Source organism: Gopherus evgoodei, chromosome 4, assembly GCF_007399415.2.
Source record: "Gopherus evgoodei ecotype Sinaloan lineage chromosome 4, rGopEvg1_v1.p, whole genome shotgun sequence".
In the NCBI taxonomy this organism is placed as follows: Eukaryota; Metazoa; Chordata; order Testudines; family Testudinidae; genus Gopherus; species Gopherus evgoodei.
The window spans coordinates 136,649,942-136,677,409 of NC_044325.1; the positions used below are offsets into that span (position 1 = coordinate 136,649,942).

The 27,468-nt window shown below is 51.3% G+C and overlaps 1 protein-coding gene across 2 annotated transcripts; it reads left to right on the forward strand.

Annotated features, from left to right (window-relative positions):
• The first annotated feature begins 490 nt into the window (after positions 1 to 490).
• On the forward strand, positions 491 to 26,920 carry FGD2 (FYVE, RhoGEF and PH domain containing 2). 2 transcript variants are annotated; one of them, XM_030562683.1, is made up of 16 exons: positions 491 to 720; positions 7,880 to 8,240; positions 9,847 to 9,927; positions 12,162 to 12,310; positions 13,697 to 13,853; positions 14,057 to 14,195; positions 15,665 to 15,723; positions 17,656 to 17,802; positions 18,552 to 18,644; positions 20,973 to 21,052; positions 21,137 to 21,167; positions 21,756 to 21,848; positions 22,271 to 22,402; positions 22,733 to 22,879; positions 25,601 to 25,744; positions 25,925 to 26,920. In XM_030562683.1, exons 1-16 carry the CDS (start codon positions 656 to 658, stop codon positions 26,159 to 26,161), a joined length of 2,115 nt encoding a protein of 704 aa, XP_030418543.1. In that variant the 5' UTR covers positions 491 to 655; the 3' UTR covers positions 26,162 to 26,920. The 2 variants fall into 2 exon arrangements, with proteins under 2 accessions (XP_030418543.1, XP_030418544.1); XM_030562684.1 differs by lacking the exons at positions 491 to 720; positions 7,880 to 8,240; positions 9,847 to 9,927; positions 13,697 to 13,853 and having other exon boundaries at positions 12,237 to 12,310.
• Positions 26,921 to 27,468: the final 548 nt, after the last annotated feature.

The window sequence follows — 27,468 nt, forward strand, 5'->3', positions numbered from 1 at the left end:
CTTTTACAGATCCAGACTAACATGGCTACCCCTCTGATACATGTATATTCAAGTGTTTTATGACAGGGTCTCCCAGAGCATTCACACAGTAGCCTGTTAATGTAGGATCTTCCACTGCCAGGCACACACTGGCATATTATCATTGGGTTTCTGATAACCTGCACATACTAGCATGTTTTTAGGGCCTGACACACCAGGGGCAAACTGGTTTATTACTGTATGTTTCCTTACAGATTTGCACACACTGGCTAGGCACTGCAGGGTCTACTTTACTTAATTAAGGTCACCCATCCAGCTGGTTTAATTTAGATGTACATTGAAGTCATGTCTGCACTGGACCTATTTCAGTGCACAGTAGTTTTCACATAGTTCCTCCCTGCTGCAGCCTGCATTACTTCCTCTTTACTTTTCCTTTTGAGGCCAACCCATATAATATTTGCAAGAGGCTCTCACTCCCTGGACAACAAGAAGAACTTCAGGTTGTCTTCACTTCTCACAAATCTCCCTAGCCAAGTAAATTTGCATATCCCGGAAACATCTAAAGACAGAAAGAGAGAGAGGCTCAGAAGACGTATCTGGGAGCTGTCTTGGTCTCTCTGCAGCTCTTTCCTACCTGGCTTACTGGGACCAATTCTGAGTCACAAGAGCCAGCCTGATGGAGGGGGAACGAGGCAGTCGAATGACCGTGTTTAATCTTGTGGCTGTGTTTGAGGATCCTAGGTAAGGAGAAAGTTTCCTGACTGCTAAAGGAACTGGATAAATTCATGATGGTTAAGTCCATAAATGGCTATTAGCCAGGATGGGTAAGGAATGGTGTTCTTAGGCTCTGTTTGTCAGAGGATGGAGATGGATGGCAGGAGAGAGATCACTTGATCATTGCCTGTTAGGTTCACTCCCTCGGGGGCATCTGGCATTGGCCACTGTCGGTAGACAGGATACTGGGCTAGATGGACCTTTGGTCTGACCCAGTATGGCTGTTCTTATGTATGTTCTTATGTTAAGTGCAAATCAGGACTCAGCAAGCAGGAGATGGATGGAGACAGGTTCAAGGAGAACGGGGGCTGAAGGGAAGTCTGTGAATTTGCTGACCATTAGAACTCAATTCAGTCCCCACTCTCCCTCTCCCCACAGTGAGTTCTGGGAATATTCTGTTCTGCACAGGACCTTCAGGGTTACCCTGATTTATTATTGCTCATTTAATATCTATTTTAGTACTGGTGCCAGATTTGCAACCCCACAATGCCGCAGCGTCACAAAAGTTCTCCGTTCAGTCACGGAAGGGCCAGGGCAATGCTGTGCCTGTTTTCCTCAAAATGTCCTGCCAACATGCCTCCACCATGCCCTTGGGAGACCAGGCCAGTGGCTCAGAGGGAGTTCAGCAATTGTGGCTTTTAGTCCGCAGCCTCTCCACTGACACAGCCAGTATAGGAACTAATAGTCATGGCAGGAACTAATTGTCATTCGATGTGGACACTTGGCCACTCAGAACTTTACTAAGACCATAGTCCAGTTTGTTATTTGCAGTGATCTGATTCCCAGGTATGTTTGCACATGTGCCTAAGAAACCTACACCAAGATAGGGAACAGAATATATTCAGTTAGAGATTATGTTCATTTTTTGATACCCTATCAGTTTGCAACATTGCCTGGTAAAATAATGTGACAGTTCAGAATATTTGGAAGACAGAAAGGTAGTGCAGTCCAATGGATAGTGCACTGAATGAGAAGTCAGGAGACCTCTTGCTTTGCCCCCAGTTCCTTGTATGGCTTTGGGCAAGTCACTTCCTCTCCTTGTGCCGCAGTTTTGCCATCTTTTAAATGGGGATATTGATACTTTCCCTTTTCTATAAAATGCTTTGAGCTCTGTGGATGAAGAAGTCTATATAAGAGTTAACGATGATGATGGTGATTAATATGTATTACTGTAATACAGGGTCGGCAACCTTTCAGAAGTGGTGTGCCGAGTCTTCATTTATTCATTCTAATTTAAGGTTTCGTGTGCCAGTAATACATTTTAATGTTTTTAGAAGGTCTCTTTCTGTAAGTCTATAATATATAACTAAACTATTGTTGTATGTAAATAAGGTTTTAAAAATGTTTAAGAAGCTTCATTTAAAATTAAATTAAAATGCAGAGCCCCCTGGACTGGTGGCCAGGACCCGGGCAGTGTGAGTGCCACTGAAAATCAGCTCGCATGCTGCCTTTGGCATGCATGCCATAGGTTGCCTACCCCTGCTGTAATGCCTAGAAGCCCCAGTCATGAACCAGGACCCCACTGTGTTAGATGCTGTACAGACACTGAACAAAAAGATTTTGCAGCTCACTCACATATCATGGTTCAGTGTCCTTGAACTTGGTTTCACTACAGATCAGTCAGAATATATTGGCAGAGGAGAATCTTTTGCCCAGGTACAGCCGTTGAATGGTTTCAATTATCTTGTTGAGATAGGTTTGCAGTTTTCTGAACTGATTCATTTCTCTGTGTTGACTTACTGTGATCTCTGTGGCTTTATGCCAGCAGTGACATAAGTAGGTGTAGAGGAAAGTTTGGTACTTAGCACAGCTCATGCCTGGCTTTGTATTTTTCTATTTATTTTAGAGTTTTATCCTGTTGCCCATCACCATAGTATCTGGGAATCTTCCAGGTAAAAACAGTAACAACAGCCAAATACCTAATGGATTTCATCGAGGCTGGCACAGTTCCTATTTCAAGGTCAAAACTCTGCTTGGGGTTAGAGTTTTTTAGATTAAATTTCTCTCTTTGCTTGGCAGGAATGTAGAAATAGGAGAAGGCATCAGGGTTGGGGGCTAGAGGTAGAAGGGGTTGTCAAGGGCTGTGAGTAGCATTCTGATGGCGGAAAGACTCTTTCAAAGAGGAAAGTTTTTCCAGCTTCCTAAAGAAAGTTAGACTCCATATTCACCCAGTGTGCTCAGGAAGTTTATTCTACAGCAAGATCTCCTCAAATGACAGTGCTTTGTCTCCAGGTCTCACATGCTTTGTCCTGAGCATTGGAATCTGCATGATCTTGGCCACGTGCAGCTGTTCCTGAGATCCAAATTTGGTCTGTGATGTAGCTGGGGCTTGATCACTTTCATTGCTTGATCTTTTCATCAGATTTGCTGCTGTGGCAAATTTTTGTTGATCTCCAGCTATGCTTTGAAAGAGGAAATAAAAGTGGGGTTTGCGGTTTGTTTGGGAGATGGAGAAGCTGGAAATGAAATGTAAATGGCCATTTGTGGAACAGAGAAAAGAGTTTAGCCGGGATAAGCACAACTGAGAATGCACACAGAAATGGAGAAGTTTCCCACCAGTGCACAATACTAGGTGTACAAATGTTCTCTAGAGTAAAGGTCTGAAGGAAGGACCCTCAGAAGACCCAGCAGCTTTAGAGAGAAAGGCAGGCATGCTCCTGCTGTCCCCTTGTGAAGGCATTGTGTATGCATGTGTGAAGCGTGTGCATAAGGGGTTGTCATGAAAGCATGTGCATGTATGGAGTTGTGTACATGGTTATGTTTGCATGTGCAAAAGTGTGTGCATATATGAGTTTGTGCATTAGGCTGTGTGTACAAGGATGTGCATGCATGAGAATGTCTTTCTAAGTGGGCTGTTCCCCCCACACACATTAGGGATGTGTGCACATGGGAGGGTGTGTGTGCATTCTTGCATATACACCTAAAAAGGTGCAGGCCCTGCTGGCATGAAGAGAGTATGTGGATGAAGGTGTGTGCTTGTGGGAGATGTGTGCACACACAGGAGGTGCATTGGCAATGAGCGAGTTACAAGAACTTATACAACTGGGGGGAGGAAGGATGGTCTACAGAGAGGGATGTGAGTGGGTCCTGGCCTGCTGGAGGGTGTATCTGGGCTAGGGTGATCAGATGAGAGGGAGAAAATATCGGGACACATGGAGGGGGGTGCCGGCGGAGCAAGAAAAAAAAAAGGTGAGTGCTGCCGGTGGAACAAAATATCGGGACAAATTGTGTCCTGACCAAAGATTGGTCGGGATGTGGGACAAACACCTAAATATCAGGACAGTCCTGATTTTATTGAGACGTCTGGTCACCCTAATCTGGGCCTACAATCATAGAATCGTAGGACTGGAAGGGACCTCAAGAGGTCTTCTAGTTCAGTCCCCTGCACTCATGGCAGGAATAAGTATCATCTAGACCATCCCTAACAGGTGTTTGTCTAACCTGCTCTTAAAAATCCCCAATGATGGAGATTCCACAACTTCCCTAAGCAATTTGTTCCAGTGCCTAACCACCCTGACAGTTAGGAAGTTTTTCCCAATGTCCAACCTAAACCGCCCTTGCTGCAAGTTACACCCATTGTTTCTTGTCCTATCCACTGAGGTTAACAAAAATAATTTTTCTTCCTCCTCCTTGTAATAACCTTTTATGTACTTGAAAACTGTTCTCATGTCCCCTCTCAGTCTTCTCTTCTCCAGACTAAACAAACCCCATTTTTTCAATCTTCCCACATAGGTCATGTTTTCCAGACCTTTAATCATTTTTGTTGCTCTTCTCTGAACTTTCTCCAATTTGTCCACATCCTTCCTGAAATGTAGTGCCCAGAACTGGACACAATACTCCAGTTGAGGCCTAATCAGCGTGGAGTAGAGCAGGAAGAATTCCTTCTTGTGTCTTGCTTACAATACTCCTGCTAATACATCCCAGAACGATGTTTGCTATTTTTGCTACAGTGTCACACTGTTGACTCATATAATGTTTAGCTTGTGGTCCACTCTGACCCCTAGATCCCTTTCCGCAACACGCCTCTCTTGGTAGTCATTTCCCATTTTGTATGTGTGCAGCTGATTGTTCCTTCCTAAGTAGAGAACTTTTCATTTGTCCGTACTGAATTTCATCTTATTTATTTCAGACCATTTCTCCAGTTTATCCAGATCATTTTGAATTTTCATCCTATCCTCCAAAGCCACCTCTCCCGGCTTGGTACTGGCCACAAACTTTATAAGTGAACCACACTCCGGGTTCATGTGTCTGACGAAGTGGGTATTCACCCATGAAAGCTCATGCTCCAATACATCTGTTAGTCTATAAGCTGCCACAGGACTCTTTGTTGCTTTTTGAACTCTGGGGAAACCTTTCCATTGCTGCTCTGCCCTCTGGGTCCCGCTGGGGAATGGTCAGGATGTCCTAGATGCAGGCCAAAGCTGCCCATGCCCTGGGCATGTGATGAACCAACAGCCAGGTCTCATGCCCTCCCTGGCCTGTACTGCTCACATTTTTGGGTTACAGTAGTCATCTCTGCCTCCCCTGGCAGCAGGGCTGCCCAAAGGGGTGGGCAAGTGGGGCAGTTTGCCCCGGGCCCCACAGGGGCCCTCACGAGAATTCTCTGGCTCCAGCCCCGCCTTCCCCCAACCCTTAGCACCTACAGGAGCGGCTCTGGACAGAGCTAAAGTGGCCTGGCTTGGGCGGGTCCTGAGCTCCGCCCCGCTCAGAGCCACATGGTAAGGGGGCGGGGCTGCAAGCTCAGGTCCCGACGGAGCCAGGCCACTGCAGCGCTGTCTGGGGGCCAGGGCAGCTCTTGGACACAGCGCGCTGAGGCTCCGAGAGAAGGGAGAGGCAGGGGTAACCCAGGAGCAGCCTTGGACAGAACTAAAGTGGCGTGGCTCGGGCGGGGCCTGAGCTCCTCCCCGCTCGGAGCCGCGTGGTAAGGGGGTGGGGCTGCGAGCTCCTGGTCGACCAGCGGGAACTTAGGCCCCGCTGGAGCCACGCCCTGCAGTGCTGTCCAGGGCCACTCCTAGATATAGTGCGCTGAGGCTCAGGTCGAGGGGGGAGGCGGGGGTAAGCAGCATGGCAGGGGGCTGGAGGAGTTGTATATGGGGCAGGGAGTCCCAGGGTCAGGGAGGGGGCAGAGGTTCTGGGGGGCCAGTCAGGGGACGGGGAAGGGGGGTTTGGACTGCGGGGGGTCTGTCAGGACTCGGTGGGGGAAGGTGGATGGGGTTGGGGCAGTCAGGGGACAGGGAACAGATGGGGTTGATGGAGGGTGGGGTCCCGGGGTGGTGGTTGGGGAGGTGGTCTCAGGGGGGCAGTGAGGGGCCAAGGAGAAGGATGGGTCAGGGATTCTGAGGGGGGCAGGAAGTGGATGGGGGTCAGATAGGGGGCAGGGCCAGGCTGTTTGGGGAGGCATAGCCTTCCCTACCCTAAAGCTCATTCAGCAGTTTGAAGCTTTCAGACAGTTATTTAACACAAAGAGCCAAGCTGTTATCTTTTCCATGGGGGAGGGATCACATGAGAAGAGCAATATCCTACACCACCTACCTCCTTCCCAACCCTACCAAGGGAGACCCCCCCCACCTCCCCTGCATTTCCCGAGGCTCCAGAGGGGTTAATTCAGTGGCTCTCAAATTTTTATACTGGTGACCCCTTTCACATAGCAAACCTCTGAGTGTGACCCATCCCCTTATAAATTAAAAACACTTTTAAAATATATTTAACACTATTATAAATGCTGGAGGCAAAGCGGCATTTGAGGTGGAGGCTGACAGCTCACAACCCCCAGTAATAACCTCAAGACCCCCTGAGGGGTCCCGACCCCCAGTTTGAGAACCCCTGGGTTAATTTAATTTTAGCACCCTGTGTCCATTTACATGCATGTGCTATTTTGAGAATTTCAGTTTTCACAACATAGGTTCATCCCAGATTCTGGAACAAGCTCAAATGCTCAGTTCATGGAGTATGTACATAAGCTATACTAAAGACAAAACCACAGTAACCGTCTCCAGTTTGTGAGGGAACCCATGGAGCCAGTCTCTAGGAAACAGATAACCTCCATGAATGTAAGTCCATTAATGGCTATTAGCCAGGATGGGTAAGGAATGGTGTCCCTAGCCTCTGTTTGGATGGATAGCAGGAGAGAGATCGCTTGATCATTACCTGTTAGGTTCACTCCTTCTGGGGCACTTGGCATTGGCCACCATCGGTAGACAGGATACTGGGCTGGATGGACCTTTGGTCTGACCCAGTATGGCCATTCTTATGTTCTAAGCTAAATGAACCCAAAGTTATGGAGACAGTTATAAGTCAAGGAAGCCAGCAGAGTATCAGAAACCTGGAAAAATCTCTGACTGGATGGGCTTAGGCGTTTGGTCACAAGCTGAGGTGGTTCAAAAGTTTTGGATTTTTTTTAAGCAGAATTTTTTTATTGTTTCTTTAAACAATCAAATACAGCAAGCAGCAAATATTTGGCCACATGCTTCTGAAACCCCAAACCATATTCAGGTTTTGGCAGGCTAATTTCAGCTTTTCAATTAAAAAAACCACAACAAATTTTGAAGGAAAGCAGACACTGTCCGTGATTTTTTTTTCTGCTTTTTAAAAAACCCTAGTTTTCGATCCAAAAAAAGTTTTGACGGAAAATATTTGTCCAACCCTTTTAATGAGCTTTAGTGCCTTTTAGCACTAGCTGATCCTGAGAACCAGTGATACCTTGTAAAGGTGACTTGAAAAGAAGTTTTCTCAAAACTGGGTTTGTGCCGAGATGCGGAAGGTTTTTAAATATTTATTTTTTCCCAGGGCTGCCCAGGGGTGGGGGGAAGGGGGGACAAGTGGAGCAATTTGCCATGGGTCCCGCAGGGGCCTCCATGAGAATATAGTATTCTATAGTATTGCAACTTTTTTTTTATGGAAGGGGCCCCTGAAATTGCTTTGCCCCAGGCCCCCTGAATCCTCTGGGTGGTCCTGCCTGGCAGAGCAGACGTGACAGGTGCCCTGCACCAGTCAGCGACCCCTTTGGCCCCTGCCCCATGTAGGTGAGATCACTGGTGGCTGCAGCGGTGGGCTGCACAGGGCATCGAGGCTGGCACTGGACCATGACCAGAGGAATAAGAATGCTGTGCTGTTTCCATGATCCTAGGGCAGAAAAACCCTGCCAGAGTCCCCACAAGGAATCAAGACAGCCCCTGACCAAGCCAGTAGCACCGAACTCCACGGCATCTGCGCTCCCACCCACAGCAGGCAGGGAAGCTCCGAGCAAGGCCAGAGGGGACAGAGCAGAGCTGCAGAACCAACATGAGGGGCACCAGCCTCCCCTGAGGGCAATCCAGCCACCCCAGCATCAGGAGCTGGAGGAGAACCCGCCACAGGGCCGGCGAGGGCTCACCGTCAAGTGTCTCAGTTCCTTCAAGAGCAAAATCAACAGCAGCAACTGGCGGAGTCAGCAGCCAGTGGATTCCCAGCCAGGCAGCGAGTTAAGCCCAGGAGGCAACAGGAACCAGGTCATTCAGTGCCTCTTTCCCCGGGGGGGTATTTAAATGCTGGAGGCTAACTGAGGGGATACACTATTAGCCCCCAGTACTGATGGTTATTGTTCATAGATGGCCATCAGTGCACATGGCGCCGATCCCAAACAGAATAGCAGTGAAGCTACAAGTCATAGCTTGGTAATGAACTGCTGTGAAGCACTGAAGCCTGAGGCTCAGCCCAGGGTGTGTGGTTAGAGCAGAGACCTTGGAGAGGCAGAACTGTAGGTTTCGAATCCCAGCTCTGCCACTGACTCTCTGTATGACCTGGGGCAAGTCACCTCACCCCTCTGTGTCCCAGTTTCCTCCCCAGGAAGGCTGAGCTTTTCAAAAATCCAGACAGAGGCTACTCTGAGAAGAGGCCAGATTTTCAAACATACTGAACGATCGCTGGCTCCTGGGGAGCCCTGCGGCAGCTTAAATGGGGAGAATACTTTACCCGCTGCATCGAAGGGAGCTTTGAGTCTTAATTCTTGGTGAGGGCTTGTACAGTGCGGGAAGCTCTTGGATGACTGGTGCTGCAAAAAAGCAAAGTCTTATTAACCCTGGGTATAAGACAGTAATACTCTGCGGGCCCAACGTAAATCAACCTAGTTCTGTTGACTTCTATGGTGCTACGGTGCTTTTCACCAGCTGAAGATCTGGTCCTGCATTTCTATAGTTATTCCCATCTAGATATCAACACACTTTACAAACCACAGTGAGTTAACCCTTAGAGCACCTCTCCCCTCCCCCGCAGCTTGGTATCATTATCCCTATTTTACCAAGGAGGAAACTGAGGCACAGATCTCTTGATTCCCAACCCGAGTGTGCTTTCTCCATCTGTCCTGGGGCAGCTTCTGTAAATAAATACAGGCACATGGATCTTGTATGAGCGGAGGCACTTTTGCTTCATGCGTTTGTTAAGATCCCTCCACGTTCCACTCAGCTGATAATGAGGTCAGCCTAATGCCTGGAGTAATGGCATGAAAACCACTGTGTAAAACAGCAGTCCCTGGGAGGGAGAGAAATCAGAATGGAAGCCTGCTAACGTGGCCCTGAGCATGGCAGGATGGGGAGAGACCTGGTCCCTGAACTTCAAAGCTATTTAGATGTCTAATTCCCATTGAAATCAGCCAGCTGCTCTTACTAAAAAGACCTCAAACTCTTTAATATCCATAGAGAGCAGGCAGGATGCTGTTTTTTAAAGTTTTAGCCAAAAGACCTTTCCCCCCTGAAAATGTAGTGGAAAGGGGTCCCAGCTTGTCTCCCCGAGCGTGCTGAGTCAGCCCAGCTGGCATTTGGACTTGTCTTCAGGGAGCCCAGGGGTAGATGCTTAGACCCCTTAGCCACACGACACCAGTTCCTCTCCTTTTCTCTCTGATGTGTTAATGAATAATAGGACTGCTCTGATTTCATGCCACATATATGGCCTATGGAATGCCAAGGGGAATTGCCTTAGACCATTGGGACACATTCATCCCTAAGCTGATCTGGAAAAACTCCACTGACTTACACCGAGGCTGGCTTTGGTCCTCTGTCAGGTTGCCCATTGTTCCTACCTGCCTGACCAAACCCATTTTTCCCTCTGCCGTACACGCAGGATCCTGAAGAAAAGAAAATTGCATTGGAGCTGTTGGAAACAGAGCAAGCCTACGTCAATCGACTTCACCTTCTGGACCAGGTCAGGAAGTAACAGCCGGTCTCTGATGCCATTTGACCCAAACAGTTCAGTACAGGGCTGGAGAGTAAGAACCCAATGGCCTAGGGCAGTGGTTTTCAAACTTTTTTTCTGGTGACCCAGTTGAAGAAAGTTGTTGATACCTGTGACCCAACGGGGCTGTAGATGAGGGGGTTGGGGTGTGGGAAGGGATCAGGGCTGGAGCAGAGGGTTGGGGTACAGGGGTGAGGGCTGTGGGATGGGGCTAGAGATGAGGGGTTTGGGTTTGGTGGAGCTCAGGGCTGGGGCAGGGGATTGGGGTATAGGAGGGGGCCAGGCTCTGGGCTGGGGCCGGGGATGAGGGGTTTGGGGTGTGGAAGAGGCTCAGGGCTGGGGCAGAGGGTTGGGGTTTGGGGGTGAGGGCTGTGGGGTGGAGCTGGGGATGAGGAGTTTGGGATGCAGGCAGGGGCTCTGGGTTTGGGGGGGCTCAGGGCTGGGGCAGGGATTGGGGTGTAGTAGGGGGTCAAGGTTCTGGACTTGGGGTGCAGGCTCTGGGGTGGGGTCGGGGATGAGGGGTTTGAGATGCAGGAAGGTGCTCCAGGTTTGGGGGGATTCAGGGCTGGGGAAGGGGATTGGGGTGTGGGGTTGGGGTATAGGCTTACCTCAGGCAGCTCCCAGTCAGTGACACAGCAGGGGTGCAAAGGCAGGCTTCCCATCTGTCCTGGCACTGCAGACTGCGCTGCACCGTGGAAGCAGCCAGCAGCAGGTCCGGTTCCTAGGCGGAGGTGCACAAGTGGCTCCGTGCAGCTCTCACATGCAGGCACCACCCACCCCGTGCTTCCATTGGCTGTGGTTCCTGGCCAGTGGGAGTGCGCAGCTGGTGCTCAAGGCAAGGGTAGTGTGCAGAGCCCTGTGGCCCCCCACCTATGAGCCAGACCTGCTGCTGGCCACTTCTGGGGTGCAGTACGGTATCAGAACAGATAGGGACTAGCCTGCCTCAGCCAGGCAGCACAGCCGATGGGACTTTTAATGGCCCGGTCAGTGGTGCTGACCGGTGCCGCTCTAACCCCGTGCCTTCCATTCCGTGACCCAGTACTGGGTCGCGACTTGCAGTTTGAAAACCACTGACCTAGAGGCCGCTTGCCTTAACAGTAAGGCACAAAGATCTGATGGGACTATCTGTTACGTACCTAAGGCCTGTAACCCTGTTCCTTGAAGACACTTCTTCATCTCAGTGTGTCACCCCAGGCTGAACAAGTTGTCTCTGCACCCCAGGCTGAGCAACCAAAAGGAATCTACCACACCCCAGGCCCAGAGCAGTCACTTTATGGATGCCTGGGTGCGTACGCTGATAGGATCACAGAAATGCAGGGCTAGAAGGGACCTCGAGATATCATCTAGTACCGCTCCCTGTGCTGAGGTAGGACCACGTAAACCTAGAGCATCCCTGACAGAGGTTTGTCCAACCTGTTCTTAAAAACCACCAACAATGGGGATTCCACAACCTCCCTTGGAAGCCTGTTCCAGAGCATAACTATCCTGATAGAAAGTTTTTCCTAATATCCAACCTAAATCTCCCTTGCTGCAGATGAAGCCCATTACTTCTTGTCTTACTTTCAGTGGACATGGAGAACAACTGATCCCCATCCTCTTTCTAACAGCCCTTCACATATTTGAAGACTGTTACCAGACTGCCCCCCACCCCCTCTGCCGTGTTTTGTTCTCAGAACTAAACATAGCCCCCTTTGCTCCCAACCATTCACCACTGTCACCCCTGGAACATGCTACCTTGCCTCAAGGACATCTCTGCTCCTAGGCCAGCTCATCTGATTACCTCCTAAGGGAGCACAGCTCCTTCGCTCATTAGGGAAACACCTACGCCGCTGATCTATATTCATCCCTGCAGTGTATCCCTGATAGCCCCACGCCTCTTTGGTAGCATCGCCATTCAGGAAGTGCCTTTGTCCCCATTAGTCCCTGAAGCATCCCTGCATTTCTCCCTGGAACACTCCATTACCTCTCAGTCCATTCCTCTCTTCCCAGCCCTTTTGTTTCTAGGACCAGCTCTGAGTGTCCTTCCACTCTAGACACTATTCCACCTGGAGCCATATGGTCCCCAGGCTGCTTGTTTGTCTCTAAAGGAGCCTCTCAATTCCCTTCCTCTGTGGAGTGAAGCCTCCCCACTCAGGATGCAGAGGAGCAGCAGAAATGTTCACTGCCCCTTCCTATTCTGTACAGTTGGGAATGTGTCTTTCCAGGTGTTTTTTACAGAGCTGATGAAGGAAGCCAGAAGTGGGAAGAGCATCCCGGAGGACGTGGTGAAAATGATCTTCTCCAACATCTCCTCCATTTACCAGTTCCATGCCCTGTTTTTCCTGCCGGAGCTGCAGAAACGCATGGAGGATTGGTGAGTTGGGGGAGCCAGGACGTCTGGGTTTTATTCCTAGAATGAAGGGGTGGGTGTTGGGGGGGAATTGGGGCTTACGATCAAACCTGAATGCTGATCCCGGTTTCCTCTGCAAGCCAGTGTGCTGGAAAGCACTTTCTCAAGACAATTTGAGCCAGATGCTGATACTCTTCCTCATGCTGAGTGTGACCTTATTTCATTGACTCATGGAGTCAAGTGCTACTCAGTGTGAGTAAGGGAACTGGATTCCTGTCCATTATTATTTTTATTTGCAGGTGCTTGAAGCCCCCTTGACATTTTGGCCTCCACACACAGTTAGTTAACAAATCTGACGGGAGTTAATTTTTTTATAATGCTGTAGAAAGTGCCAGATTATTTCCCCAGGGCTGCCAAAATCTCATCGAACATGGACAGTAGCAGTGTCAGCTTTATGTACACACACAGAGACACACTATCTCTCTCTCAACCCTGCGCTGTATATAGAATCCTAGGCATGAGAAGGTTGTTCAGTCTCCATGACCCTTTCACCCTTGGCCTCTCTGCTGAGACTTTCGACACTGAGACACAGGGGGAGTGACTTCCCCAAGACCATACAGTGATCAGTGGCAGAGCTCGGAAGTCCAATGACTCCTAGATCAGGTCCTGTCCAGGGTCAGTTGTGATGGGACTTTAGTACCATGGATACCTGTCCTCTAGAAACGCAACTGATGCCACCAGTTCAGCTCCCCAATGCCACTGAATAGTCTTCAGATGATAACACTGAGTGATAACTCACTACCAGCCAAGGCCAGCAATCCAGATGTGGAACACTGTTTCCCATTACCAATTCCCAGAGCCTCCCAGCTCCCCAGACACTGATAACTCAGCAGCTAGATAGAGTGATTAATAATAATAGTTATTATTAAATACCTAGCTCTTAATAGCCTATTTCATTTATAGATCTCAAAGCACTTTACAAAGGAGTGTCAGTATCATTACCCCCATTTTTACACATGGGGAAACTGAGGCACTGAGCCATGATGTGACTTACCCAAGGTCACCAGCAGGCCAATGACTGAGTCAATAATAGACTTCTGGTCTCCTGTGTCCCAGTCCTGTGCTTTACGCACTAGGCAACATTACCTCAGTTTTGGGTTGAGCCAGAACCTCATAGGGTGCTTGGCTCTGACATAGAGGGATGAGAGCTGAAGATCCATTGAAACACTGTCTGAAATGTGTAATGACTCTTAATGCAACCCCGCCCCTGAGCCATTCAGCCCCCATCCCTCCTCTGGCCTTTTGCTAAGTCAGTGGCAGGTGAAAAGCCTATTCAGTTTCTCTGGGCAGCTTCCGCAGCTCGTTCCGCTGACCTGGCAGGGGTGCTGATCTTCTGGGTTCTGCCGGCAGGAGCTCCAATCCCAGGATTGGAGATGTCATCCAGAAGCTAGCCCCATTCCTCAAGATGTACGGCGAGTACGTGAAGAACTTCGACAAGGCGGTTGAGCTGATCACCACCTGGTGGGAGAAGTCCCCACCCTTCCAGGAGCTCATTGTGGACATTCAGGTGACGCTCCACTAGATCTGGAAAGAGGCTGAGACCCACCTGGCCTCCTTGGCTTTGATGCTCAGCATGTTTCGTGGGGGAGCCCCTTCACACAAACAGGCTCCTCCAGGCTGAGCTGAGGCGGGTCAGGGTGTGTGCGGGGAGCCTGCACTTCCACTTTGTGGGTGTCTCTCTAATTTTGGTTCTTTGCTGTCCCTTTCCAGAAGAGGGAAGTCTGTGCTAACTTGACCCTGCAGCACCACATGCTGGAGCCGGTACAGAGGATCCCACGCTATGAACTCCTGCTGAAGGATTATGTCCGGAAATTACCTCCAGAATCACCAGACAGGCATGACGCAGAGAGTAAGAGCTCACCCTGGGGGCATAGGCCAGTTGTGGGGCTGGGAGTCAGGAGACATGGGGTCTAGTGGTAGCTCTGCATGTGCCCCTCTGCACAATGTGGGTAGTGACATTTATACCCCTTTGCAAGGCACTTTGAGATCCTCAGATAAAGGGGCAGGACAACTACAGTCCCTCCAGTGGACATCTCTGGAAGACCTGAAGTGACTCAGACCAGGGTTCACTAGCTAGGATGCCCTAGAACTGGTGCTGCTAACCACAATTCCAAATGTCTTGTGATGTTCTCCTTGGCCCATTCAGTAGCAAGAACACAGAGAATCAGACGGCAGGTGTAACCTACTTCCTGGACCTGTCTAGTGCCGGGGACCAGCGTTTAGCTCCGTAAAGTCAAATCACCCAAGTGATCGACGTTGTCTTCGGTAGCGTCACTTGAGTGTGTTGACTCCAGCCTGTCTTCTTCAGGGTGTGGAAGGGCTGTTGCTAGAGAGATGAGGCCAGCATGTGCAAGATGCTGTGATTTTTGGTTCCTGGGTTGAGACACCTCTGATTGTCAGATTGTTCTCAGCCTCTGTGGTTCCCACTGACTTCAGGTGGAGCAAAGGGGCCATCAGCAGGAATAGCAATCCCCGATGGCCCTGGAGGCAAAGGTATTCCTGTTACCAGGCTGTAGCCTCCCAGGAATTCACAGTGCGGCACACCCCAGCCACTCCACAAAGTTGAGCAGTTATGATTCCATCCAGTAGAGGGCAGTGGTGAGACACCCACATTCTCAGCAGCCTTGGGCTGTATTAGTAGGAGCATTATCGAGGGAAGTGATCATTCCCCTCTATTCAGCGCAGATGAGTCCACACCTGGAGTATTGCGTCCAGTTTTGGGCCCTCCACTACAGAAAGGATGTGGACAAATTGGGGAGAGTCCAGTGGAGGGCAATGAAAATAATCAGGAGGCTGGAGCACATGACTTACGAGGGGAGACTGAGGAAACGGGGGTTATTTAGTCTGCAGAAGAGAAAAATGAGGGGGGATTTGATAGCAGCCTTCAAACACCTGAAGGGGGGTTCCAAAGAGGATGGATCTCAGCTGTTCTCAGCAGTGGCAGATGACAGAACAAGGAGTAATGGTCTCAAGTTGCAGTGAGGGAGGGCTAGGTTGAATATTGGGAAACACTATTTCACTAGGAGGCTGGTGAAGCACTGGAATGGGTTACCTAGGGAGGTGGGGGAATCTCCTTTCTTAGAGGTTTTCAAGGTCAGGCTTGACAAAGCCCTGGCTGGGATGATTTAGTTGGGGATTGGCCCTGCTTTGAGCAGGGGGTTGGACCAGATGACCTCCTGAGATCCCTTCCAACCCTGCTAGTCTATGATTCTATGATTCGTCTCTGCACTGTACTGTTGGGGAAAATGAAAGGCGCCTCCCTCAACCTAGTCCTTTTGGGGATTCTAAGCCCTTGTTCCCCTTCTGGTCTCATTGCAGAAGCCCTGGAAATGATTTTCTCTGCAGCCAAACACTCAAATGCTGCCATTGCAGAAATGGTGAGTACCAGCCCTCATGCTGCTGTTATTTATGATTTGTCTTGTGCTAGCTCCTAGATTCCCCCCAGCCAGAGACCAGGGCCCCACTGTGCAAGACGCTGTCCACATATGTAACAGAGAGCACCCTGACCATATTCGACTCTCAAGAGCCCGTGCTGGAACAGGGAGAGTCTTATGGGTACAGGGCTGCCCAAACCCTACCTACCATAGGTCTTTAAATGCCCTCCATCACTGCAATATCTGAGCATTTCCTGATCATTCTCCTCACGACCCCCCTGGGAGGCAAGACAGGGCTGTTATCCCCTTTGTACAGATGGAATTGAGGCACAGAGAGACTAAGGGATTTGCCCAAGGTCACACAGTGAGTCTGTGGCAGAGCAGGGAATTGTCCTGATCCTCTGTGTCCCAAGCTAGTGTCCTAACAGCTTGACCATCCTGCCTCCCAGGAGGCCAGGCAGGCAATCAGGGAATACGTGGTGTAGCGGTTAAAGCAGAACTGGGATCATGAGAGAGAGATTCTATTTGTGACCTGCTATGTGACCTCGCTCCCCTTCTGTGTGCCTCAGTTTCTTTATATGTCAAAGAGGGTGATAATCCCTTAGCTGTGTCTCCTGAGGCTGTGAGGTTTGATTCATTAATGGTGGTTAAAGTGCTTTGAGATCCTCGGATGGAAGGCAATAGGGAAATGCAAAGTATTACGATGGAAGTGCCGGGCTCAATGCAGGAATCACTGTATGATGTTCTCTGGCCTGTGCTATGCAGGAGATCAGATTAGACCAGAATGCTTCTGTCTGGCCTTGAAGTCTATTATTTCCCAGCAGCCCTCGTGCTGCTCCCAGTTGGTATGTAAATGTCCCACTGGTCTCTGAGAGACAAGGCGGGTGAGATGGTATCTTTGATTGGGCCCACTTGTGTGGCCAAGAGGGACATGCTTTCAAGCTTACACAGAGCTCTTCTTCGGGTCGCAAGACCTTGTCTGTCTAATGTCCTGGGACCAGCACTGCTGCAGCAACACTGCAAACACTTGTTTCTGCCTGCAGGTGTATAGCGGTTGCTTCTGGCTCAGAAAACTGGCAGTGGATGAGCCTTTATGCTGCAGTGATAGGGAGTGTGTGGGCAGCCACATTGTAAGGCTCATTAGCCTGCATCTGGAGCATCCTTGTATTCTCAGGTCCTCAGATGGTATAACTCAGTGGAGCCAGGTCAGTTTACACCAGCTGAGGATCTGACCCCAGATTTCTGTGTAGACAGTATTGGAAGCTGCTCTCAGAATGGGTTAAGGAGAAATCAGTCCCAGCCCAGCCTGTGCAGGCCGTGTGCTAAGACATGGAACCCCTGCGTTCTGAGGTAGGCACGAGCCGCCTGTTCCTAGAGAAAGAGGAACCTGCTTGAGCTGGGGTCTGAAACAGATGTGCTGATCCAGAAAGATCCAACCCCTCCCATCTGTCTGGAGTGAGTGGCCAGCTCCATGTGACCAGAAGAGGAGGGAGACATCCTGCCTTGCCAGATCGGGGGAGGGCTGTAGTTCTCTGACCGAAGTGAAGGAGAAACCCAACCTGCCCTGGTTCTGGGGTGTCCAACCTCTTCCTTAGAGATCCTCCTGCGAGAGGAGGAGACATTGAATGCCAAGGTGGTAGATTTGGGGTGTTTTTTCTCCCTCTCCCCATCACTGGATCCTTTTCCTCCTCTTCTCCATTGGCCCAATCCTGCTGAGTTCTCAGTACCTCCTGCACAGTGCTGAGCACTGCCGATTCCTAAGACAAACAAAGGAAGTCGTGGCACTCAGCACCTCTAGGATGGAGCCCAAGGTCAGTGGCTGCTGAGGGTAAGGCTCAGCACCTTGCAGCATCTTGCAGCATCAGCACCTTGCAGCATAAGCCCCCACCCAGTGTTTTTCCTCCCTCACCCTCCTCTGTTTTCTTGGCTCCCCAGGAGCGTTTGCAGAACCTATGGGAGGTGTATCAAAGGCTGGGGCTGGAAGATGATATCGTCGACCCTTCCAATGAGCTCATTAAGGAGGGCCCCATTCAGAAAATCTCCTTCCGCAACAACAACACATCGGAGAAGTATCTCTTCCTGGTAGGAGGGCGGCTGGGCCAGCCGAGGCGGGGTGGGAGGGCGGGGGAGGAAAGGAGAGGGTCAGCAGCACTATGAAGTGGAAGGCCGTTTCTGGGCAGAGGATCAATGGAAGATGACAGGGTTGAGGGGAGAGAGAGAACAGAGAACCCTGACCACTTGCAGGCTTTGTCGTGCTGGAGACTGTGAGCCTCATGTCCCCACTGCTGCAGTTCCAATGTCCAGAGCAGCCCGGATGCATGGACTGTACAGATCTGGGAGTGTTGGACACCCACCATGTCCAGGGATAAATGGCCCCATAAGGGGCAAAGCATGGAGGTCTGGGCCCTTTGCTTCTAGAGCCTCTGGTCCCCCAGGCAAGTGAACCCTTTGGTTGCTCAGACAGTGCTTTGGAAATCCCTTGTCTTTGGGGGGAGTGCGGGGGGTGTTGGGACGAGGAGAGCAGACGAGCCATTTGGGCTGATTATTTTTGAAAGACCCTAAATGAGTTCAGCACTCAATTCCAATTCCATTGGGATTTCAGCACCTGACTCCATAGGCTCCTTTGAACCCCACTCCCCACCCCCAGCGTTGGTACCTGTAGATCCAGAGCATGTGCTGCCAAACGCTGTTTAGTTGGACATTTGCTCTGGGCACCTGGAGATCCTGACTGGCGCTGCCAGAGGATGGTGGCCCGGTCCTGCCCTGCCCGTGCTCAGTATACCATTGCTGCATGGTCCCCTTCAGCGGCTCACATCTGCTTCCTCATTCAGTTCAACAACATGCTGCTGTTCTGCGTGCCAAAGGTCATCCAGGTGGGGGCGGAGTTCCAGGTGCGCTGGCGGATCGACGTGGAGGGCATGAAGGTCAGACAACCCTCACACGTTATTATCGCTTACATTTATACAGGGAACGGCTTTTCCCCCCAGGGCACCCTGAAAGGCAGCCACCTCTGGGGCAGAACATGGCTGCTGTTTAATAGGGCACAGCAACACTGTATGACAGGAAGTGAAGAACAACTCTGTGTCCAGTGGAAACTGTAGACTCATAGACTCATAGACTCATAGGTCAGAAAGGACCAATATGATCATCTAGTCTGACCTCCTGCACAAGGCAGGCCACAGAACCCTACCCATCCACTTTTATAACAACCCCTAACCCAGGACTGAGTTATTGAAATCCTCAAAACTGGTTTGAAGACCTCAAACTGCAGAGAATCCACCAGCAAGCGACCCATGCCCCACGCTGCAGAGGAAGGCGAAAAACCTCCAGGGCCCCTGCCAATCCGCCCTGGAGGAAAATTCCTTCCCGACCCCAAATATGGCGATCAGCTAAACCCTGAGCATGTGGGCAAGACTCACCCGCCAGCACCCAAGAAGGAATTCTCTGCAGTAACTCAGTTCCCATCCCATCCCATCCAACATCTCCCCGTAAACCACTGAGCAGACTTATCTGGTGATAATCCAAGATCAATTGCCCAAATTAAACTATCCCATCATAACATCCCCTCCATATACTTATCAAGTTTAGTCTTGAAGCCAGATAAGTCTTTTGCCCCCACTACTTCCCTCGGAAGGCTGTTCCAAAACTTCACTCCCCTAATGGTTAGAAACCTTCGTCTAATTTCAAGTCTAAACTTCCTAATATCCAGTTTGTACCCATTCGTCCTCGTGCCTACATTAGTACTAAACTTAAATAATTCCTCTCCCTCCCTAACGTTAACCCCCCGATATATTTATATAGAGCAAGCATATCCCCCCGCAGCCTTCTTTTGGCCAGGCTAAACAAGCCAAGCTCTTTGAGTCTCCTTTCATAAGGCAGGTTTTCCATTCCTCGGATCATCCTAGTAGTAGGAAGGGGTTGAGGGAAGCAGAAGGTGATTTGGCCAGGGCAGCTGGTCTAACGCTTGTGAAAACATTCCCAAGCGACCAGGGCCTTGAATTTCCACCTCACCTGAAAGAGCACCTCCCCGGTAGCACGACACGCACTGCTGACACAGAGGGAAGAGTGCCTCCTGCTGCATTGCCCACTCTACTTTCTGGAGCACTTGGGGGTTTTTTCTTCTCCCTTTCACATCCCTCATGCAAATACTTCCAGGTGTGACCCTGCTTAGCTCCCAGTATCTAAGATCAAAGCCTGCACTGTTATGACGTACAGAAGCTCCCTGCAGACTCAGGGCATGGCTACACTTGTAGATGTAGAGCACTTTGAATTAAACCAGCCTTTGTAGAGTGCAGTAGGGAAAACACTGCAGTCTGTCCACACGGACAGCTTCAAGCTTACTGGTGTGGCCACATTCGCGGCACTTGCAGCGGCTTTGGGAGCGGTGCATTATGGGCAGCTATCCCAGCATGCAAGTGACAGCAAATGGGAGTGGGGTGAGGTGGAGTGTGACAGGGAGTGTGTGGTGTGTATGTGGGGGGAGAGAGAGTGGATTTTGGGGGGGCTGAGAGCATGTCAGCATGCTGTCTTGTAAGTTCAGACGTCAGCAGACCCTCCCCCGCCACCTCTCTCTCACACACACAGCATTCCACACTAATGATTGCTTTGTCTCAGAGCAGAGAAGCAGCCGGCTGTCAGAAACGGAGCTTTCGAACGACATATCTGCATTCCTACAGCGAGTTCAAAACAATGACAAGAGTGGCCACTTGACTTAAGGGGATTATAGGACGTTTCTGGAGGCTGATCAGAGTGCAGTAATGCAACGCCTCATTCACACTGGCACCGCGGCACTCCAGAAGGGGCACGGCAAACGTTATTCCACTCGCCGAGGTGGAGTACCAGCAGCGCTGTAGCCATGGAGTCAGAGCGCTCTACATGCCTTGCCAGTGTGGACAGGGAGTGAGCTAGTGCACCCAGGGCTCCTTTAATGCTCTGTAACTCACAAGTGTAGCCAAGCCCTCAGAGCAGGCCTTCCTGGAGCTACGTCCAGAGAGCAGGCAAAGAGTTCTTTGGAGCCACAGTCAGCAGGGTCCATAGGGGCATGTTCAACCTGTGCTTGGGCTCTGAATCCGTGGACTTAGAGCCACGGCATAGACCATACGCACTTAGAGTCCTCAGAGCCACCGGGTGTCTGTACAGCTGAGAGGGAGGCCCAGACTGGACCTTCCCCGGGGCTGGGGGGCTGTTGGGTTGTAGGCTTTGATCTGCCTCTGGCTCTAGTTCTAATGTCCATGTCCCTCCCCGGATTCCAGGTGCGGGTACTGAAGGATGTGGAATTCCCTCACTCCTTCCTGGTCTCAGGGAAGCAGCGGTCGCTGGAACTGCAAGCCAGGTAAGGGAGCGAGGGGCCCTCTTCCTCCAGCCCCAGCTGAGGAGCCAGGGCCATGCTCTAACCACTGTCTCCCCTTTGGCACAGGTCACGGGAGGAGATGAACGCCTGGATAAAGGTACGACTGCGCGCCAGAGCCCCTGGTCCCTGGCAGGGGCGGTGATGGGGGAAGTCATGTGATTTTAAATATGGAGGTACAGAGTCTCCTCCTGTGGGTCCCAATCCCTGCTCTGCCTCTGCAGGTGGGATGAGTTCCTTGCGTGCAGGTTTTGGTTTGCAACGGGCAGGGCAGGCGGTGGAGGGACTGTGCTGGGATCTGCATCCGTGGGGTGGCATGGAGCCATGCTCCAGGCTGATCTCCTCTGTGGCAGTGCAAAGGGGTGGCTTTGGGAGTGTGTGGTGGCTTTCTGCGCTGATGTGTTGCTCTCTGGGGGAGGAGTCCACCCCCCACCAATCCTGCGTTGGTTCCCTGGCCAAGCCCCACTTAATCAGGTGTAGTGCCGGGGCCCAGAATTTAAGTGCCCGTGGCCCCTGCAATCCATGGTCTCTTCTGTGGCAGCCTCCAAAGGGGCCAGTTGGTGCCAAAAGTGGAGGTGGTATCTGCACTCCCACAAGGAACTGGCCTGAGACCAGCTGCTCATGGAATTGGGCTGCCATTGGGATGGGCTATGACAGCCCTAACCCCCAGCCCCCCCTTGTTCCTCAGGCCTTCCAGGATGCCATTGCCAAGAAAGAGAAGCAGAGTGAGAGCTTCAAGACAGCAGTTCACAGGCCTGATGGGGAGGACCAGGAATTTGCTGTAAGCTTCCCCCCCACTTGTCCTGTGGCTACTAGCTGCTCCAGGCTAAGGCTCTCAGAGCATCCTTTTACCCTCATGAAGCCCTGAAGAGCTGGGAAGTCCTGTGGGGATGGGCAAGCTTTCCCCTTTGCCCTGCGGGATAGGAGCAGAGAACGGCTGGAGGCAGAGGAAGGGTGGGCTAGCGGGGAGAGAGGTTGCATTATGGTCATCAGGTTCCTTTCATGACGGCTGAATCTGGGCCAGGATTTCAGGAGACCCCTTGCGGTGACATTAGGCAGCACAGGCTGGGAGCTAGAAAAACCCAGAGGATCTGCCTTTGTCCAGCCACCTCAATAGAGAGTCCCCTTCATAGCCCCTGCGACGCATCCCAACTCTGCTCCACCGAGGTGACCGAGCCGTGCTCTCTCCTTTCCCCCGCGCAGTTCAAGTCAGAGGAGCTGGGTCGACGGGCCCCGCAGTGGGTGCGGGACAAGCTGGTGACCATGTGCATGCGCTGCAAGGAGCCGTTCAATGCCATCACGCGCAGGAGGCACCACTGCCGGGCCTGTGGCTACGTGAGTGACCCCACTGCCTCCTTGTAGGCCCAGCCCTTTGGAGGGGCCAGCGAGGGATCTGCTCCCCGCCCCCTGCACAGGCAGAGGTCACACACTGCCCTTTGGAGTGGGCAGAGGAGGGAGAGTAAAGCCCCTCGGTGTGGGGTGGGGGCAGCTAAGGGTCACCAGGAGAAGGAAAAACCCTTCCTCACAGGGATCCCCCACCAGGGGCCGAAAGATTGCTTGTTCACTGGTGGTGTGGGGAAAGAGGTGGGGGCTGTCCGTCAGGGCCCCACAGTGCCTGGCTCAGCCCCCTCCCTGCCCCTGATCAGGATCTCTCTTGGGGGGCAGGTGGTGTGCGCCCGGTGCTCCGATTACAGAGTTCCACTGAAGTACGACGGGAACCGGCCCAACCGCGTCTGCCTGGAGTGTTACATCTTCCTGACGGGGCATCTGCTGCCTGAGGAGCGAGAGGGGAAGCACAAGGGGATCCTGGAGGTGAGGCTGCAGCCAGGGAGGCCTCTTGCTCTGCAATCTATCTCTGCCCCTTTCCAACCCCGCCCACTTCCCACCCCGGGGTCTCTGGCCTGCTCCCTCCCTTCTGCAGAGGAGTCCGCGGCTACGTCAGCCCAGCTGGGTTCATGTCAGGCACAGCACTCCCACACTGCTGTGACGGTCACCAAGTGGGGTGCTTTAGTGAACTGCCCCTTGCCTCTGGGAAGCCCTGAGCAGGGGATTTCATTGGGCCCGTCTGCCCACAAATCTGCAGGGGGTGTGTGTGCATTTTGCCTTTGTGTTCCCTGCAGTACAAACGCAGGGATCATGCTTGTCCCATCCACGGTGCAACATGGATTAATCATTAGAGCGGGGGCCTGGCAGGCGGGAGTCCTAGGCTTTCTTTCTGCCTCTGCCACTGGCCTTGGGCACCTGTGAGCTGCTGGTGCTCATCACCAGCCATGTTTAAGTCAGTGAGAGTCTGGAGTGCTTAGCACCTCTAGAAATCAGGCCAAGCACCTCTCTGTGCCTCAGTTTTCCCATCTCTATACATGAAGCCATTTACCTCTGAGTGCCCCAGATTCCCCAGTTATAAGGGGAGGGCAGGAATATTGATCTACTGCACGTTGGGGTTTGTGAGGCTTGTGAGCTCCTGATGGGGAGAAGGGGTGGCTGATACTGTCCCTCCTGGATCACTGGGTTTTGCTGGCTTGTGGTGTTGCACACCCCCTCCTGCGGCTGCTTGGGCTGGAGTTAAGGTTGCATGGCAGGTGGTGTGACCCAGTGTTTCACATTTTGGAGCTGTCTTAGCCCTGGATGTTAAAGGCTTCCACTCCTAGGGTGAGTCGCGAACCCCACAAGCCTTTCCTGGCTGTCATACCTTGGCTGTGACTTCCCAGGGGAAAGGAGAATGTTCTGTCCATGGTGCTGAACTGAGGCTGACGCAGAAAAATCCACCTCTGCCACCACAAATCTCCACACGAACAGACCCAGGCAGAGACACTGCCACACCCAGAGACACTACCGCTCACACGCAGACCCTCACCCCCACGTGCACCTGTATTGACATGGCCACATATGACTGTTCACACCCATTGATGGCCCCATGTGTGCAGAGACAAGGTAGGGAAGGCGATATCTTACTTACCAGCTTCTGTTGGTGAGGGCGACAAGCTTTTGAACGACACAGAGCTCTGCTTCCGGTCTGGGAAACTGGCTCAGAGTGTCACAGCTCGATACAAGAGGGAATGGCTTGTTTAGCATAAGTAGTGACCACGTATTTCAAGGTATGTACCCACAGACACGTACGTACGCATGCATTTGAACACAGAAATATACACATGTGCTCCTGCAGACACACGACTGCACCCATTTGTGAATATCCACGCATAGGCAAACAGATACACAGACGTGTGTGTGCCCATGAACACACAAACAGGGATGCAGCGGTTGTCCCACTGCTAATGGGATAGGCTCAGACCCGCTCCAACAGAGTAAGGTGCCTTTCACTTTAGGATCCATTCCAGACTAGCTCCCAGCGAGATGGTTAGATCTGGGCACTTGCCCTCTCCATATTCCTCAAAACAGCCTGGATTTGCTCTTCTTGATTCATTCAGAGCCCTCTTTGACATGGTAACAGATGCAAACCCACCTCCCGAATTTGGATCTGAAGCTTGGGGGACATGGCATGGCTGAGAAACAAGCGCAGTGATTTCAGGCACTCTCTGGTGCAGCAACCTTCCTGGAACCCCAGGGTCATGATCCTCCACGGTCCCCCTGTGTACTGTGCGTCCCAGGAGCTAAAACGCGTCTAGCTGGCTGGGTGCTTGGATGGGAGACCTCTGGGGAGTGTCCAGTAATGGGCTGCTGCTTCACTAGGCGGCACTCTACTCTCCTAGTAGTACTGAATGCCGTGCACCAATGTGGCACTAAGGGGTGATGAGATGTCCAGGTTCCAGAATTTGGATGAAAAACATCAATCCAAGGTGCTGTTCGATCATGGTTATTAAAACTCTCAGGCAGTGTTTAACAGGTGGGATGTTAGACCCAGCATTCAGGCCATATTCCAGCAGGGATTGTTACATTCTACCAGCCTTTCATTCCCCTCTCAACCAAAAATGGGATTTTCCACAACCTGTACAAAGCTCTCACGTTGCCATGTCATGTTAAACAGCTGCTGCTTTCCACCTCAGAGATGGGTGCATTTCAGCCGTGGGTGAAACAATCCCTATTGACTCTGTACATCGGTTTGCCAGGTGCTTTAGGACCCTAGAGGATAAAAGGTGCTTTATGAAGACAAACTGTGAGAACATAGGATTTGCCATACTGGATCAGACCCTCTGTCTCATCTCAGACAATGGCCAGAACCAGATGTTTCAGAGAAAGGTGCAAGAAACCTTTATAGTGGACAATTTTGCTTATGCACTAAAGTGCCTATGAGGGATGCTTCTTCCTGACCTGAAGCAATGGCTGGCTTGTGCTCTGAAGCAGGAGGGTTTATAACCGTTCTAAAACATTACTCTCTCTACTATGGGTAGACACAAATGCCTAGCTCTCTTTGGAAACCTATTAAGCTTTTTGCCTCTGTGACATCATGTGGCAGTGAGTTCCACAGGTCAAATCTGCACTCTGCCTTTGTATTAGCTCACTAGGAAGCCTCAGGGGAAGTCTGAATCCATGAGCATGTGGAAGGATTATAAAGGGGGATTGTTGGTTTCTTGGCAGAAAGAATCAGCGGAAATCTCGGGGCAGAGCCTGATGTGCAGTTTCCTGCAGCTGCTGGATAAGAACGGGAAAGGGGGGACACGGGGCTGGTTCGTGATCCCACAGGATGACCCCCTGGTGCTGTATGTGTATGCGGCACCCCAGGTAGGCGAGGGTTTGGTTCTCCTATTGCATTTGTATTAAGACCCTGCTCGAGCCACAGCAGCCTGGCAATTCAGCTGAGTTGTGCATTTTAAAGCTGGTGCTGGCTGTCTCCACTGGTGGGAGGGAGCAAATGCTGATGCGAACAAGCCTGAGCCCCTGACTGTCCTTCCCTCCGTCCAGGATGTCAAGGCCCACACCTCCATCCCTCTGCTGGGTTACCAGGTGAAGGAGCCTCCCCAGAGTGACCACCGTCACCTCTTCCAGCTGGTTCAGTCCAAGCAGACCTACACATTTGTGGCAGAGACGGAGGAGCTGAAGCAGCGCTGGATGAAGATCATGGAGCAGTCAGCCAGGGGCAATGCTCATCTCTCTGGAGAGGAGGAAGAGGACGATGACTCATTTGATGACCTGGAGTGATTGGGGCTCTCGGTGACCTCTTGTAGACTGTCTATGGATGACTCCAGTCCTTCATGTCGGAGAGCTCAGACAGCATGATCTAGTGGTCACAGCAAAGTGACAGGGACTCAGGAGACCTGGAATCCTATCCCCAGTGCTGCCGCTCACTTGATGTCAACTTGGGCGAGTCACTGGATATTTTTGTGCCTCAGTTTCCCCATCTATGCAGTGGGGATGAGGGTACTTACTAACCTTTGTAAATTGCTTTGAGGTCTATCAAGGCAGGGCAGCATAGTCCTTACTGTTCCCATTGCCCAGTCTGGGGGTATGTCTACACTGGAGAGGAAGGCATGATTGCAGCAAGTAGTAAAAAGTAGTGTTGTTTGGCACCATGGGCGAGCAATCCAAGTACATAGCCAGGCTCCCTGGCAGACTTATACACGGGTAGCTAGCCCATGCCGCTGTGTCTACACGGCAATTGTAAGCCGTGCTAGATAGATGGGCGGGCTAGCTAGGTGTGCAGGCCAGTGAGCCTCTGTCTCAGGCAAAGACGGCTCAAGCTGCAGAGTTTGGATCCCGTGCAGAAGGAGCCATCTGCAAAATTCAGATGTGACAGGAGGGTGGGATTTGGATCCATGAGCAGAGCCTTTCTAGAGGATCTGATAACTGCCCCAGGACCCAGTGGGCAGTCCTCTTGGCCAATTAGTCATCTGCTTCTTCATGGGAGGAGATGGTGGGAGGAGGGGAATGGGCTGGAGGAAGCTGGGGAAACAGACAAGGAAGGAGGCTGAGATGAGGGAGGTGCTGCGAGAGTCATGTGGGGGAGGTATTGGGGGGGTGGAATTGGATGACCAAATAGAAGTGGGAAGAGAGGGGATGGGGATGGGGGGTCACAACAAGAGGTTCTTCCCATGATTAGCTTAACCCAGCCACTCCAGCTGGATGGGAACCAGGTTTCCCGTCCTGTGACAGTTTTTCAAGAGATCAAAACATTTTCCTGTCCTGACTTGGGATGAAAAGTTGAAATCTTAAAAAATGTTGTAAACCAAAAATGTGGAAGGAGGAAAAAATACCCCACTGCCCCCGCTCCCCTCCAAAAGCAATCGGTTCAGGTCAATCGGCATGTTTGGTTCCACTGTGGACCTTTTTTCATCTTCTTACCTTTATTTTACTATCATTAGCTTGCATTTCAAATGAAAAGCTGCTTCAAACCAGAACTTTTGGTTTTGAAAATGTCCAAATGAAATGCGGTGACAGCTTTGAAACGGTTTTCCTTTTTTTCTTTCTTCGACTTGAAAAAGTCGTGGAAACTGCTCCTTTCCCAGGAG

Coding starts and splice junctions, on each gene's coding strand:
- FGD2 (XM_030562683.1), top strand. CDS start 656: ATGGAGGGGGAACGAGGCAGTCGAATGACCGTGTTTAATCTTGTGGCT. Junction 18,645..20,972: donor TCGACGTGGAGGGCATGAAG/GTCAGACAACCC, acceptor CCCGGATTCCAG/GTGCGGGTACTGAAGGATGT. Junction 21,168..21,755: donor AGATGAACGCCTGGATAAAG/GTACGACTGCGC, acceptor CTTGTTCCTCAG/GCCTTCCAGGATGCCATTGC.